Source organism: Petaurus breviceps, unplaced genomic scaffold (genome assembly GCF_028583685.1).
Source record: "Petaurus breviceps papuanus isolate PSGF00001 unplaced genomic scaffold, PetGlider_PUasm1.0 37, whole genome shotgun sequence".
Lineage (NCBI taxonomy): Eukaryota > Metazoa > Chordata > Mammalia > Diprotodontia > Petauridae > Petaurus > Petaurus breviceps.
The window spans coordinates 19,206,101-19,223,848 of NW_027186296.1; the positions used below are offsets into that span (position 1 = coordinate 19,206,101).

Consider the following 17,748-nt stretch of genomic DNA (forward strand, 5'->3'; position numbering starts at 1 on the left):
CAGACAACAAGAAAATCCTTCTTCAGGGCTTCTGAACCAACAGCAAGTTTCCAGGACCTCTGCAGCAACAGCACTGGCCTTCACCAGTGGGCACAATTCACTCTCTGCCTGTAGAACAGTCTCAGGACCCCTGAACCAACAGCAAGGTTCTAGGACCTCTGCAACAGCAGCACTGTCCTTCACCAGTGGATACAATTCATTCTCTGTCTGCAGAACAGTCTCTGGACCCCTGAACCAGCAGCAAGGTTCCAGGACCTCTGCAACAACTGGACTGTCCTTCACCAGTGGACAAATCTGGCAAAACAACATCAAAACAGACAGACAAAGTACCAGCATAACAGCCATGTCTCCTCAGGCCTAGGCAGCTCTGGGTGGCAGCTCTCAAAAGTCCTGGGCAGTTTGAACTGGCCCTCAGCAATCTTCTCCATCTTTCAGCCTCCAGGATGCTGCTTCCAAAAAATTCTTCTGCCTCTCTCTCTGCTTGTCCCTCTGTAAATTCACTTCACCAGCTCCTCCCAGTTCAGCCCTCTCTTTTCATGTCAATGAGTCCATCCCACAAGTGGGATTCACAAGCTCTGGGTTTTAACACAATCAATCCAAAAACCAAGCCAATACAGGGGTATCTTTAAATTCCATTACTATTACAGCTTAACAGATAGTACCACTTAGCAGAGAGGTATCAACCACCAATACTTGTGTTTTCTCTCTCTGAGTCTTATTAAATGATCTGTAGACTGACAGCACCTGTGGGTTGATATTTTTTGTAGGATAAGCAACTGCTTTCTCTTTGGAGGACCCAGATTCCTCTTTATCAGGAAGCCCCTCAAATCTATCTTTGTGCCAAGTGTTGTGTGTTTCTTCTCTCTTCCCTGTGTCATATTCTTCTATCCTCCAACCTCTGGGCACAGGTTGCTTCCTTTCTTCTCCTTCATTGTTTGTACATAATCCCTTCCATTTTTAAAAATAATAATTTTTCCTAATATCCTGTGGAGTAGAGAAGCCTTCCTTGAATGTCTTTACTCTTTTCTAGGAGGGAGAAGAGTTTGTGCTCTTTGTACATAAGTAGCAGGTACTTGGTAATCAGAGAAATAAAAACATAGCATATTCTATCTAAGCAATTCCAAATTCCCTCTATTCTCCATCCTTGCTAGAAATTAGATCCTTAGTCTTTTGTTTTGCTTGCTAGTATTTCCCTGAAGAACTGCTGTGGCAAATTGCCCTTCTTGAAGACATCAAGGAAGAACTGAATAATTGGATAATTGATAAAATATAGTTAGAATGCCAGTGCATTCAAATTAATGTATGGATTCAGTGCCATACCAGCCTAAAGACCATTGGGGTACTTCATAGAACCAATTGGACATAGAAAAGACAAGCAGGCAAGACTGTTGAGGGAGCTGTAAAGCTCCCTCCTTTGGATAAAAGGGTATTTTAATATTCTGCTGGAATTCAAAATTATAAGATCTATCAAGTGCTACACCAAAACATAGAAAAATAATTCAGTGACAAATTCAGAAATAATTCACGTTCACATATGAATGAAAAAGCAAGCAAAAATAGACAAATTCTATGGAGACAAATAGAAAAGTAAAACAATCTCTTTCAAGGAACTATTTTTTTTTAATGTAATATATTTTATTTTCCCCCAATTACATGTTAAAACAGACTTTTTTTTTTTTAAGTTTTGAGTTCCAAATTTCTCTCCCCTCCCCCTTCCCCTTTGTTCTTGAGATGGTAAATAATCATATATGAGTTTTGCATGTGTGGTCGTGTAAAACATTTCCATATTAATAACTTTGTAAAAGAAGACTCGAATAAAGTAAAAAGAATGAAAGCAAGAAAGTGAAATATAGCATGCTTCAGTTTTGTATTCAAACAATATCAGTTCTTTCTCTGGAGGTGGTTAGTATGCCTCATTAGTCCTTTGGGATTGTCTTGGATCATTATATTGCTTAGAATAGCTAAGTTATACATAGTTCTTCATCATACAATATTGCTGTGACTGTGTACAGTATTCTGGTTCTGTTCATTTCAGTTTGCATCAGTTCATGTAAATCTTTCAGGTTTTTCTGAAATCATCCTGCTTGTCATTTCTTATAACTCAATAATATTCCATCATAATTGTATACCACAGCTTGTTCAGCCATTCTCCAGTTGATGGGCATCCCTTTGATTTCTAATTCTTAGCCACCATAAAAAGAGCTGCTCTAAATATTTTTGTACAAATAGGTCCCTTTCCCCTTTTTTTGAGATATAGACCTAGCAGTGGTATTGCTGGATCAAAACCATCCACAGTTTTGTAGCCCTTTGGCCATAGTTTCAAGGAACTCATTCTAATTGGGAGAAAGAAAACCTGTTGGAGAGATCAGTTTTAGGGAACATGGCAAAGCCCTTAGAGGGCAACAAAGATGATCCAGTGGGTTAGAATTTGCAATGGAATAGATGATTAGATGGTGTTCTTTAGGGCACAGTAGAAAGGCAGCTGATAAGGCTTGGCTTGGTGGTCCTTCATCTTATTGTCCTTTAAGTTTTTAACTTACTGCTTTCTTCATATCAACTCTTTGGGGTAAATAGGGCAAGTCTTATTATCCCCTTCTTATATATGAAAAAGCCTAGATTTAGAGAAATAAAGTGACTTGCTGGGATCACACAGCAGCTATGTAGTAAATAGTAATCATTTATTAAGCACCTACTCTCTGCGAGGCACTGTGCTGAGCACTAGGGGTACAAAAGAAGCAAAAGACAGTCCTTGCCCTCAAGGAGCTCATAGTCTAATGGGGAGACAACAAGCAAACAAATATGTACGAGCCAACTATGTACAGGATAAACAGGAAAAAGGCATTAGAATTAAGAGGGGTTGGGAATGTATCATCCAGTCTATCAAAGGGGAGATTTAAATCCTGATTTTCTCACTCTAAGACCAGTTCACTGTGTTACTTTTCCACCTAATTAATTATATTTATATTATAATGAAGTCCAATTGGGGCAATGAGATAAATATTGTAGGAAAAACAATTATTATTAATAAATTATATGTTTTGTAATTAAAGTATTTCTCAGCTATGAAGAAAAGTTTTTTTTGTCCGTCAAAGAAATGAAAGAGACTATTAGGAACACAAGTAGATGGATTCAGTTTTATTACAAGTAAAAGGAATTATTAGTCACAAAAATACTTGTGAGCCAAATAAAAAGAAATAACAAATTAAGAAACTTCAGGGGACGATAATATTACTGATAAAATCTTGACATCCAAACTCTTTAAAAAGCCTGATACAAACTTTAATACTGATTCCCCCATCATCAAAGAAGAAAAACATAGTAAAATCACCTGAAAAATTGTTGAGCATTTATAATAATTAAAGAAATACAATTTTATGACACATTACCAAACACTCATCTAATTGCCCTAAAATACAAAACTAAATGTTAACAGGGTGGAGGGGGAAATATTGTTGCATTGCTAGTAGTATAAATTGATATATTTTTGCTAGAGAATAATCTGGCAATAAATAATAAGAATTAGAAACTTTAACTTTCTTTGATCTATGATTCCCATTATTGAGACCATACCTGAGGATATTAAAAATATATATATATATATGTCTTTAAACAAAGCTTAATAGCTACTTTATTTTTAATAATAGTAAACTAAAAGCCTATATACTCAGTGGATAAGGAATAATTGAACAAATACTAGTAAATCCATATAGAGGGATGCTGTTACGCCATTTAAGATGACAAATAGGGGCGGCTAGGTGGCGAAGTGAATAGAGAGCACTGGCTCTGGAGTCGGAGGAGGTGAGTTCACATCTGGTTACAGACACTTAACACAAAACTAGCCGTGTGACCTTGGGCAAGTCACTTAACCCCAATTGCCCTTGCCTTCCACCCTCCAAAAAGAAAAAGAAAGATGACAAATAAGGGAAGTAATATTGGAAGAACATATAAAATAATTCAAAGTGAAGGAAAAAGTTGAATAGCATGTATACAAATGAGAATGAAAGTCACTTATATAAAACAGGTAGTTCTGATTATGTGGTATATGGGGGTTTTGATATTTTTTCTTGTTGAGATTAAATTATCATTTAAAAAATCAAGTTTGGGTTCATTTTGGGGGAAAATGTAATTTAAAACTTTGACCTCATGTGTATCTTTAAATTGAAGAAAAAAAAAAAGAAATGTTACACACATAAAAATAATTCATGTTGTATGTAGATCAAATACAGATTTTAGGAGTTTTATTCATTTTGGTACTCAGTTGAATTATTTTAATAGTGGAAATAGCTGTTATTCTGAAATTTTTTTGTTTGTTTCAGAAAAGAGCTGCTTTTAAAGACATACCACCTGTTGTGAAAGGGTGAAAGTAAATACTGTTCACCATGCCTGCTGTGGCTTCGGTACCTAAAGATCTCTACCTTGGTTCCTCATTGAAAGAACTTAACAAGAAGATAGAAGTTAAAGGAGAAAAAATAAGTACTAAGAGGTATATATATTTTTAACATTTTAAAATTTTATATGATATTAATTCATCTAAAATGAGTTGATTTTTCCATATTGTTAAGGATACACCTAAAATCAGTTTGAATCAGACATCACATAAATAGAATAAGACCTTAAAGAAGTTGTGATTTAATATTGGGCATTTGACTTCCTGCTCCCACATGATGACTGTAAGATTTTCCATCTGGAAGAGGAAGTGTGGAAGCATCAGAAAGTTAGGTTTCGGTTCATCATAAAGGAGGATTTCCCAGCAACTAGAGTTGTCCAAAAATTGAATGAATTACCTTGAAAAATAGCTTCCTATGGCTTCAAATATTCAAGTGGAAATTAGACTCTTTGTCAGATATTGTTTAGAGGATTGCTTTTTGGAGAGGGAGTTTAACTACCATGCCCTTTAAAGTTTCCTCCAATTTTATGATTCTATGACTTTTTCCTATTAAGAGTTCTTATAAAATAGTCTGATAGTTATATAGCCCACACATGTCAAAAGAAGCACTTGAACCCATATAATCTTGGCCTTATCCATAACTGCCACACCACCAAGAGCAGTTTATGGGAGAAACAGATTATCGTCTTGTCAGACTCAGAAAATGCTATTTTGATGATCAATCCTTTAAAGAAATTGGAAGTTGTCAGTTAAATTAATAGTCTTTGGCTAAGGAAAAAAAAATTGTAGCCTAGACAAGCAGAAGCATCAGACAAAATGGAAACATATCAAGCCATCACAGATCTATGGGTTGTTTAAAAGGTTTTTTAAAGGTCAGCCCAGGTACAATTAAATGTGTTCCTTTATTTGCAGTAAGCTATATCTTATACTTTCTGGTTGGTGCCTGAAATTCTGCTGTTAGAAATGTTTTCCTTTAGCTTATGGTTTTGATCCCTGTTAAATGCACATGTATGAAGAAGTAACACCATACGTCATTATTAACCAATTATAACATAGTGTAAATGAGTTATAGATAACTTGTTAAAAGATTTTAAAGAGGGGAGAGAGGAAGCTCATAGGGGCACTTTGCAGTTGAAGTGAGGGTAGAGGGGAGAAATCAGGGTGTAGAGAGAGATGTTAAGGGGAACTCTGGGCACCAACCCCAAACTCACAGTTTTTTGGAGCCATTTATATGATTTTGTATATATAAACTATATAATATTTATGTGAGAAGCAACATCATATGGCAGAAAAATGCATGATTTAGTTTCATTAGCCATAGGGTTAAAATTTCAGTTCTGCTACCTGTCTAACTTTGGGCAGGCCATTTTACTTGTGGGCCTTATTTTCCTCTTTAAAATGAAAGTATTAGACTATATGACCTAAAGTCTCTTCGTATAGAATCTTATTATCTTATATATTTATTTGGGTTTTTTTTGTTTTTGCTTTTTTGGAGGGCAGTTGGGGTTAAGTGACTTGCCCAAAGTCACATGGCTAGTAAGTGTGTCAAGTGTCTGAGGCCAGATTTGAACTCAGGTCCTCCTGACTCCAGTTTTGGTGATTAAAAGTGGGGAACAGTAAGAACTGAAGGGTACTTTTACTTAAGGAAGTTTTACTCTTTTCTTTCATGCAGAAAGTGTATACAATCAAATTTTTGTTATAGAATGTGACCCTTCCCAAAGATAGGGATTAGAGGAAGTATTTCTAGAGAATGATTCATTGTATAGAATTTGTTTTTAATCAAATTAAATATGCATTCTCTCATGAGCTATTTTCTAGAATATGGAAATAATTTTGTTTTCATTAAATAAATAAGCATTATTATTTATACGGAATTGTACCTGTAGTGGTAAGTTAAGCTTCTGTCTACCCTATGTTCAGATTTTAAGTTCTAAACTAGTAGATCTCCAAATAATGAGGTTTTTCTGTATTAAGATATCTGAATTGGGCAGCTAGGTGGCACAGTAAATAGAGCCACCAGCCCTGGAGTCAGGAGGACCTGAGTTCAAATCCAGCCTCATACATGTAATACTAGCCGTGTGACCTTAGGCAGGTCACTTAACCCCAATTGCCCTGCCTTCCTCCCTCCAGAAAAAGCAAAAAAAAAAAAAAGAATCTGAATTTCACTTTCCAGTTGTTTTAATGCCACAGGTAACGGATGTCAGCTTAATTATTTATTTTCCAATTCAAGTTATGTGCAGAGTGCCCTGAAGATCTTCAGGACAGCAGAAGAATGCAGATTGGACCGTGATGAGGAAAAAGCCTATGTACTGTATATGAAATATGTAGCTGTTTATAATCTTATCAATAAAAGACCTGATTTCAAACAGCAGCAGGTATGTTCTTGGTTTTTTTCCTTTTCATTTTCTTCAACCATCAGTTTTGATAAATGGGGGCTATCAAATGCCTATCAGTGATAATTAATTTTTGAACACATGTGTAATACCAAATTTCAGAACTCATAGCATCAACTCAGTGAACATAAATTCAGTAAATATGTAGGATGGGAGAAGGCAGTTTACATGCCAATGTAATTTCATTATTTGCAAAAGTGTTACTTTGGTTTAAGCCAAGTTGACAACAGGCTGTAGACTTTTTTATCTTTTGTTACTATTTTACTGAAATTGTACTAGGTTTTATGAGAAGAATTCAACTGTTTTCTCATCAAATAAGTGAGAATATAATAAAAGTTTGTGTGTCATTGCTTTCATGAAATCCAAATTTAATCACAGGGGAATTAGATATTTTCATTGCTCATATTGTGTACTAGCCATTCTAAAGATAAATTTACTAAATTACTAAACTATTTCTTCTTTCTTTTTCTATTTTGCTTTTTAGAGGGCAATTGAGGTTAAGTGACTTGCCCAAAGTCACACGGCTAGTAAGTGTGTCAAGTGTCTGAGGCCCAATTTGAACTCAGATCCTCCTGAGTGCTCTACGCACTGCGCCACCTAGCCGCCCCGTACTAAACTATTTCTGATTGTTTTTATGGGACAAAGTATATTGCACCTACCACAGTGTCTGGCACATAGGTGCTTAATAAATGAATGTTGATTCAGTGGGTTTCTTCTGTGGGGCAGTGACTCTTCCTCTGTTATTTTGAGAATGTAGATGAATAAGAAAAGCAGGCTAAATAAAGTGACACAGAAGTACACTTTTGAGCTTAAACTGGATTGGTCAATTAAAAGTAAGAAGAAAACAACAGAGAATAAATTAAAGAAATAGTAAGCATGTTGGGGAAACCTTATCTGTCATTAGAGATTATTACACCAACTGAGAGGAAGGTTTGCTATTGTCTGTTTAGAAGATAGTTTATGGGTTACTCGTTTTGGGAGAGAAGCCCATTGAAAAAAGTTAGCATTTGGGGCAGCTAGGTGGCACAGTGAATAGAGTACAGGCCCTGAAGTCAGGAGACCTGAGTTCAAATATGGCCTCAGACACTTGACACAGTCACTAGCTGTGTGACCTTGGTCAAGTCACTTAACCCCAATTGCCTTGCCTTCCCCCTCCCAAAAAAAAGAAATGAAAAAAACTAGTATTGGCTTTCAATATTGAGATGATTATATTCTCTGTGTATAACATCTAGTTGTTTTAGTTAAAAGACTTAGAAAAATAACAGCTTTTCTATCTCCAAATATATTTGTCTGCATAGAACATTGAAATCATGTGATTTATTTTGATTGTTCATTAAGATAACTATTTTGAATATTATTTCATGGGTGTGACTTTTTTAGATTAAAATTATCTTAAATTCATACTACTGTAAACTAAATATTACACTAAATTAGTGCACACCTATATGCACATGGTCTGAGTAGCCTTGCTTTAGGAGAAAAACGATTTCAGTGCACATTTGCAAGTGAGTAGAAGAGATCTTCCCAAATTCAAACTGGTTTTTGTAGTCTCCATATTAATGGTTTTATAATATATTAATATGAAATTGGCTTAACAAGAAAAGGCTTGTTTCTATAAGCATTTGCTTCCTTCCCCCTTCCATTCTTTAAAAGGTAATTTGGGGTATTTATTATGTTTCTAGCTTTGCTTATCCTGGGAGACTGGGGAACTGGGGAACTGGAAAGGTAGTATGGTGTAAGATTGCTACATTGGAATCTGAAATTTGGTTTTGAGTCCTTGTTCTGATACTGTCTTTTGTGATCCTGGGCAAGTCACTTTACTTCTGAGGAACTGAGCATCAGTTCCCTCATCTATAACACTGAGATGATATAGTGCTTATCACATGATAATATTGTGGTGAGATAAGGGCTTTGTAAACTTGAAAGCACTTATTATTACCATGACTTTATGAGTAGGCTGCTCAGTCCTATTCCCAACAAAATCCTTTTGCATTGTTTTAATTTGCTCTTCCCAGGGTATTCTCTTTCTTTTCCCCAAGCACAGTTTTCCCAGTACTCTTTGTTAGGACACATATTGACATAATAAAAATATATACCTCTTTGTACCTTTGTGTTGTTTTTTTTTTCTTTAAAATAGAGAATGGGAATATGATCTGATCTGTCCAGTAATGCACATAAATGTAACTGTTTTCATGGAGGATAAGATTTGGCTGATGTGTTAATTTTGGCTACCAGACAGGAAGGAACAGAGTATAAGTAATGTTTTTACAAACTGATGAAGTATTTATGCTGTCCAAATTTTTAATTAATTTACTGGCATTTGTCTTGCATTTTGTGGGGAAAAAAACTAAAACCAAAACAGGTTTGTGTGTATATGAAATATAAATCTCAGAATAATGAAATTTTGATTAGATATATTATTATTATTTTTTAAATCTTATAGCATTCTCAATATCCCAGAATGAAATGGGCGTGTTCAGATCTTAAAATTTTTGGTGGACAGGTCAGAGAACTTATTTGGAGTAGGAAGATTGTTAGGAGAGTGGTGCAGACTTTTAGTCTGAATAGGAATTGAGAATATTGGTAATTAATGCTAGTACTCTTTTTTTTGCTTTTTGGAGGGCAGTTGGGGTTAAGTGACTTGCCCAAGGTCACACGGCTATTTTTTTGTGTTAAGTGTTTGAGGCCGGACCAGAACCCAGGTCCTCCTGACTCCAGGGCCGGTACTCTATTCACTGCGCCACCTAGCCGCCCCTAGTACTTCTCTTTTTAAAAGTTTATTAAAAATTTGAAGACATTTTAAAACCTTTACCAAAATGAGCAAGCAGTTTAAAACTTTCTTATTATATAAGGGCACTATTTGAAAGCTAGTTTAAAATTGGAGTTATATTCTCTGTTACTAATTTGCAACTGGCATGCCCATGTATAGAAGGAAAAAAATTTTCTCAACCAGTCTAAACTGAATGTTTTCACAGATAGGTTTTCTCATTTGTGAATAGGTGCTTTTCTAAATATGGACAATAATATGTATCAAAAAATATATTTTTCTTGAATCCTTACTTTAATCAAATAAATCAGTTTTCACAATTGTATATTGCTATAGATATCTTCCACTGAAAAGAATTTTTATGTTAATTTTCCTTCATGAAACATTGAACTTTGGATCAATGAACAAATTTTTTTGCCAGTTTTATTAGCTCAGTATCCCATATGCCATATAAGCTTTGAGAAAAGAGGGATCAAACATGATTTATTCTTAGGGTAGATCCCTAAGATCTCTGAGTATAAAACAATTGAGCATTGTCTCCAGGATGCTTCTTTTTAATTTAGGAAGATTGCCTGATGAGTAGTTGAGACTAGTTATTTCCTGAATTCTAGGCATCTTATTAAATTATTCAACAAGTTTTTATTGTATCCCTGGCATTCATTTAATAAGTATTTATTAAGTGACTGTGTCAGGCTCTTATGTACCTATTATGAACAAAAGCCTTGTGCTCTTTGCAATTATATTGAGAAGCTTTAACAGATGAAACATTTTGGCCACATCCAGCCCTTTAGTACTCCTATAAAGTTATCCTTAGCCACTCAGGTTCTAATAAACATCCTATTTGATAGTTAATTTTTTAGTGCCTTTGTGTTCAGTAGCACATTAAGAAAACTTTTTATCCTTCTAGGCAAATACAACAATTAATTATTTTGGGGAAATATTTGTGATTAGAAAATTCATACAGCTCCAAAGTTTGCTTCTTTTTAATGCTAAAATATTTTTCCTTCTGTCAGGAAATAGATGGTGACAGAGACAAACCTGTCACTTTTTTAAAACAAAATATGCTTTGTAACTACACATGAGCTGCTTTTCTAAGCCTGAGAATAGAGGTAGGAGGGAAGAGGGATTAAAAAATGTGTCAAAAAGATTTCCATTATAGAAAACAGTACTTGTTTACTCATAAAAAATATAATTAGTAGTATTTTTACATATAATGTAAAAAAATACTAAAAAGAGATATAATTAGTAGCGTTCTCACAGATTATACAAAGTTCTAAAAAGGAGCCTTACAAAAAAAAAGTTTAGCATTCATTACTCAATACTTTAACCATAAGGAGAGATGAAGCAGTTATCTTTGAAACATACTTTACATTAAATGTTTTAAGTTTGAGTTAATGTAATTTATACATTAAGAAAATATCTTTTTTATGTAGTCATTCCTAAGGACCGTGATTGTAACATGGTTGTTAGTTTTTTCTTTATTACAGTGTTTGTAGACTATTCTCTTCTGGGGTTTTATGGGCCAGGACTAATATTATGGGGTGGTTTTCCTATAATTTTAGGACTACTTTCATTCAATGCTTGGACCTTCGAACATCAAAAAAGCTATTGAAGAAGCTGAAAGACTCTCTGAAAGCCTTAAACTCAGGTACATATATTATGAAATCTATCTATCTATCTATCTATCTATCTTTATCTATTTAGTTGCACTAGCAACTAAAATGGATGGAAGTAATATTTAGAATTTATCTCATCTATCTTTAACCTTAACTGTAATATCTGTAGCATTTAGAAGTAATTTATGATATACAGAAATTCAGATCTGTACTTAACATTTATCCTGCTATGTTCTAATATTTCCCATGCTGTCATTTAGGAATCTTTACTGAAATTAAAACCATGTTGTAATTGAAAAATGGTGGGTTGTAAAATTAACCCAAATTGCTGTTGGTTGTATTTACTGTATTGTTTTGCCAAATTTAGGTGGCTTAGCACCTTCCTAGAAAGAATAACTAGTGAAAAATAGGAAACTACCTAAATCTGTCCTCACCCCTACTCTACCTTCCCAGCTTATCTGTGGCATTCACCCTGTGTGTGAAAATTTCTCATTAGTTACTGCCCTGCTCAGAAACCTTTGGTGATCCCCTATAGCCTCTGATAAAATAAATAAATTTTATAATATAAAATAATATATTGATATATTATTTTATATTATAATCATACATATAAACATATTTATAAATAATATAATATTAATATATTTATATTATATAAAATATTACAATAAAATAAATTTTAAAAATAAAATACAAACTGGTTAGTCTGGCATTCAAGGTTCTCCCTAATCTGGCTCTAGCCTTAGAGAGAAGGATGTGGAGTGTTAGAATTGACATTAGGAAGACCTGAATTCAGGAACTTAGTAGCTTTCTGACCCTAGGCAGGTCAACATTACCTCTCTTGGCTCTGTTCCTCATCAGAAGATATGGAGGCTGGATTTGATGACCTTTAAGGTACCTTGCAGCTCTAAATCTGTGTATCTATGATCCCTGTTTCCTTTAACTGTCCATCATCAACTCTACATTCTTCTTAGGCTGGGTTATTCCTTTTCCTGCCTCATGCCTTTGCACAAGTGTTCACTCAATCCAGGAATGTGCTTACTCCTAACCTCTAGCATTTAGAAATCCTTGGGGAGTGGGGAGAAGTGAGGGGTGCAGTGAGATCTTAAAAATACACTGAAGATTTTTTGGCTCTCCCTTCATACCAGAGAAGTCTGAATTTTTTCTTTTATGGGGTGTTTAGAGTAACTTATTGTAAAATTTGGGTTAAGTATTTGGTCATAGGCTATATGGTATTAAAAGGTAAAATATGTTGATACTATACAATACTGTGCATGTTTTATGCATTTCTAAGTTTCTAAACTTTTTCTGTGTTGTCTGCTAGACTTTGCATGTCATCTGCAGCTTCCACAGAACTCCCAAAAAATTCCCATTTAATTTCTTATGTTAACCTGCGGTATATTGAAACTGATGAAGAAAGTCATGATGTAGAAGAGAACCATATTTTGTTTCACATTAGTGTCTTACACATGGTAGGCACTTAAATGTTTGGATTGAATATATATATATATATATATATATAAATGTAGCATGGCTTTATTGTTAACCATATGATTTTTTTCAAAATAAAGGCATATAAAGCTTTATAAAACAGAAAGTTTTAGTATGTGAATAATGATAAGTTTACTAAAACGGAATAATTTGATTTTTCAGATAAAAAAATCAAGGGGATGTTTTTGTTTCACAATACAGATTGAATTCAGATGTATACTTTTTAAGTTTCTAAGAAGTTTTCTGTAAAGTGAATACTTGGATAATGACTCATTTTCCCATTGACTTTTAATTCTGAATATGAAAAATGCAAAACAAAACTCTGAACCCACTTTAGAATTCTAACATTTACTTCAAGGAGTATCCTGCTTTTGTAGGGACATTGTTTAATAAATGTGTTTAATTCTTTCATACAGCAAGAAATATATTGTCATCTTGCATCTAGAATACACTGGATTTGTGTGTGGCCTTAAAAGAAGTATGCACATAGTGCAATATGGCATAGTAGATCCCATTGAATTGGGAATTCTTGCTGACTGGCACTGAAAGTTTCAGTAGCCATCTGCCTACAAAGCACTTTGCTAAGGAATATGAAAGAAATCAAATATGTCTCCCACCTGTTAGGATCTTTACATATGAATTTGTTTTATTATTAAATTTTATTGACTTGTTGACTATTTCTGAGTTTGCCAGTATTTTTGATTAGTACAACATGTATCTCACTTAAGAAGATTCTATTCTATTCCTTGGGGACAGTTAGATAACAATTTCCCCCTCTTCCTCCTCCTCCTCCTCTATTGCTGTATTCTGAAGGGTTCTTGCATTTTTTTGTGTCATAGACCCCTCTGGTGAACTGGACCCCTTTGCAGAATGTTCTAAATGTATAAAATAAAATACATAGGATTATAAAAGAAACCCATCATTGAAATACAGTTAACAAAATATCCAAAACAAGGTCAGAGACTCCTAGGCCAGGTATGAACCTTGCTCTAGAGCTTTACTTTTGGTTCCTTTCTTTTCTGTCTGAGTGCTTGTGGCAGGGCTTTCTTTCTTTCTTTCTTTTTGGAGGGCAGTTGGGGTTAAGTGACTTGCCCAAGGTCACATGGCTGGTAAGTGTTATGTGTCTGAGGCTGGATTTGAACTCTGGTCCTCCAGGCTCCAGCGCCAGTGCTCTGTTCACTGCGCCACCTAGCCGCACCAGCAGGGCTTCTTTCGTTTATTGTATCTGAATATCTTTACTGGGCTCTTTGTCTTTCAGAGCTTTTGAGTTTTCTTTTTATCTAGAGTTATCCTAGGGCATCCTAGTATGTGATTAGCATCCTCTAGTAGGATGAAGAAAAGAGGCTTTGAAAATTACCTGGAATTTATAGTTTCACCCTTTTTTTCTTTGAGAGAAATGGAGAAAGAAAGAACTTCTCTTCGTCCACATTTTAGCTTGGAGTGTGCTAAGTTTCACTAGAAAGGAGGCACCTGGTTCTTATTACCTCAGCTAAAACTTTCTCCACAATTTCTGTTTTGCAGCTTGACTGAGGGCTAAGTTTTTTCTCATGAAGTGTAATGAGATGCCCTTCCTAGATGATAAGAGTTTGGGGAAAGCTCATTTGTTTTTTGTTTTTTTTTGAATGTTGATTAAAGGTCCAGAATGATAATGGAATCTTTAGGCATTGTCTACTCTTTCTTTGATTGCAGGGTCCTAAAGTTTTGTCCTTCCCTCTTTTCCCTCCCCCCTTTTTTACTATGTGTTTGAGGAAATGAAATTTTATGTCTCTGGGAAAGAGGAAGGTAATTCAACCATTTTGTTTTCTTTTGCCCCATTAGATAGTAAAGAAAGTACATACTCTTTCCAGGTTAAATTAGTTTAGATTGTGTGAGATGACTCAGAGTGAAGTTTCCTCATTTCTGTTCTTTTTTTTTTTTTGGAGGGCAGTTGGGGTTAAGTGACTTGCCCAAAGTCACACAGCTAATAAGTGTGTTCACTGCACCACCTAGCCGCCCTCCTCATTTATTTTAACTCCCTGTTATGTTCCTATCTCTTCTCCATATTTTATAAACCAGTTCAGTCTCAAGAGTAACTCATGATTTCCCAGAAATGAGGTAATTTGAAAGAAAACCATACTAGTCCACTTCTGATTGGTTACTTCCAAATTTGGTGAAAGGAAATATATAATGAAGGATTGAAACTCCTTTTCGACAATTAGAAAGATCGTGAGCTTTCCTCACCAGCCAATGGTGAGGTAGGACAGGTGTTAGAGGTAGAGTTAGGATCAGGACGAGAAAATCTTGAAAGCTTCCACATGTTGCACTCCCTGGCAGATGCCATTTAACTACAGGGGCAGTGCCCTTTCTCAAGAGAAAAATAAAGACCTTTTCTGATCTCAGATCCAGACTCTGAACTCTTTTATCTCACACAAGACTGTGGACTGAGAGAAGTAGCATGTTCTAGTGGTTAAAAGGTCAGCCTTGGAGTACAGAGCTCATAGAGCTGGGAGGAACTTCAGATTCCATTTAGTTTAACTCCTTCATTTTATAGATGAGGGAATTGAGGCTCAGTCAGGTTAAATGAGGCCTAAAGTCAGGAAAGTAATGTCAAAGGTGGTTACTGAACCTGACTCCTGACTCCAGAGCCAGTGTTCCCTCCACTCTACCATGCTAGAGACCATCTAAGTTGTTGATAAAATCATAGTTTAAGTATCTTCACAAATAATCCTTTGACATAATTTAATAAAGAGTCAAAATACAAAGGACTTCTAATTCAGTGACTTGTTATTAAGAAACAGATTTCATTGTGCTATGCCTGGGTTGTTTTTTTTCTGGTCCTGCAAAGTTTGTATGTACTGAGAAAGAACTTGTTGCAATTTGAGAGCAGCCCACAGAGTTTCCTGTCTGTAGTTTTAGTCTCTTTTGTAGTTGCCCCTTCTTCATGAAACACTTCAGCTTATTTCTTCTACCTGTTTATCTTCTAAATAGAATTAATTATGATATTTTACAAGCCCTCTAAAGAGATTACTTTCTCTAGAAATTCTCTCTAATAAAGAATCCTTTGCTTCATAGAGCACTAATAGTGAAAGGTAGGGTTCCATTTCAGGGATATCTGCATTATTATTGCTCTGGAATTAAACATGAATGTGAATATACTATTTATGGCAGAGGACAGGTTGTTTAAACTTTGAGATGTGTCTCTGCAAACTGTAGTGTAACTTTTAAATTTGTTTACAAAATTTCCAAGAATCTATTTCTTGCAAGATATACCCCATGCCACTAAGATGGTCTTTGGACCCTAGGAAGGAATGGAAACAAGCATTTATTAAGTACCTACTGTGTGTCAGGTAGTATGCCAAGTGCTTTACAGATATTATCTATGTCATTCTGTCTTCACAAAGACTCTGTTAGGTAGATGCTGTTAACCCCATTTTACAGTTGATTAAACTGGGGCAGCTAGAGATTAAGTGACTTGGGTAAGGTCACACGACTAGTAACTGTCTGAGATGGGATTTCAGCTCAAGTCTTTCTGACTCCAAGCCCAATACTCTATCCACTGTAATACCCAGATGTCCTAGAGGAAATTTTGCCCTCCAGCAAGAATAGAGAAAAGGGTTGGAGGATCTGAGGAGAGAGAAAGGGAGGAGAGAATAGCCATCACTGATATGCTAAAAATCTTTGCATGGGATTTTTATTGATGCAGAAAAAAAAGAAACATGGAATAAGGAAATAATTCATAAAAGTAAAAATGTAAAGAATAGGTAAGAAATCAAAATTATATAAAATGTGTTACAGATCACATTGCAGTAAATACTTGCGAAGTACAACCTCTTTAATTACATTTGGCAGAATTATTTTACTCCTTGACTTTTGTTAGAATGTTAATTTTTTGGATAATTTTGCTGTGAGGTCTTGTTTATTTAAAGATTATGAGAAATACAAATATTTTAAAAATAATTTTTGGGTAAAATACATATATATATAGGCCATTTCGTCTTTTGTAAATAAAATAAGAATAAGAAGTTTTTAAATATATATGTCTTTTATCACCATAAAATAAAATTGTATTCCAAGTTCAGTATACCAAAGCCCATTACAAAACATTCTTTAAAAAATAAAGAAGGCATAAGGAACTGGAGGGATAAAAAAGTCTTCATGGTTGAGTTGTGCCAATGTAATAAAAATGACAAACCTGCTGAAATTAATTTACATACCTTGTGTTATATCAAACTCCCAAGAACATATGTATAGAGTTAGACAAAATAATAACAAAATTTATTTGGTGGAACAAAAGGTCTAGAAAAAGGTAAAAAAAGGAAAGAAGTAGGAATGAAGCAGGACTAGCTCTTCCATACCTCAGATAGGTAAATCACTTATTAAGTTCTTATTAGGAAATATGCTAAGCAGATAATATTAGGGCAGGTAGGTGGCACAGTGAATAGAGCACAGGGCATGGAGTCAGGAGGACCTGAATTCAAATCCATCCTCATACACTTAACACTTACTGGCCTTATGAGCTTGGGCAAGTCACGTAACCCCAATTGCCCTGCCTTTCCCCTTCAACCCCCACCTTCCCCCCCAAAAAAAAACCCAGATATTAATCAATAAACATCAAAAAACTATTTGGTACTAATTAAAAAACAGAAAGTAGAACAATGGAATAGAAAGGAGAAATCATAAATAATTTAACTTAGGAAACCTGAAAGCATAAATTACCTGAGAATGATCTCCCTCTTTGATAAGAATTGATGAGAAAACTGGAAAGCAGTCTCACAGATAAGTATTAGATTTTGGCGAGTATATTGCACCATATTACCATAGTACATTCAAAATGGATATGTGACCTGAATATAGATAAAAACTATGCCATAAATAATTAGGTAAGAACCATGTCTTTTTAAAATCGTGCATATGACCAATCTCTGGAGCAGTTACCATGTCTTTTGTATCTTTTTATTCAGTCTTCAGTAATTACTGACAAAAGTTTTTCCATAGCATTTGCTTCATTTGTTTGTGATTGCTTCACATATGATAGGGTAGTCAACCTATGGCATAGTTGATAGGTTGTTGATGATATTAACTCCTTCTATCAAATTTATTTTTTTCTTGCCCCTT

At 34.8% G+C, this 17,748-nt stretch overlaps 1 protein-coding gene across 1 annotated transcript in view; it reads left to right on the plus strand.

The window, feature by feature from the left end:
* Positions 1-17,748, plus strand: part of USP8 (ubiquitin specific peptidase 8) — a 75,335-nt gene that overhangs the window by 14,177 nt on the left and 43,410 nt on the right. The window contains exons 2-4 of the mRNA XM_069098041.1: positions 4,317-4,483; positions 6,618-6,762; positions 11,110-11,195. Of these exons, the coding sequence (XP_068954142.1) occupies positions 4,380-4,483; positions 6,618-6,762; positions 11,110-11,195 (335 nt within the window). The 5' untranslated portion in view covers positions 4,317-4,379. The remainder of the gene's footprint in view (positions 1-4,316; positions 4,484-6,617; positions 6,763-11,109; positions 11,196-17,748) is intronic.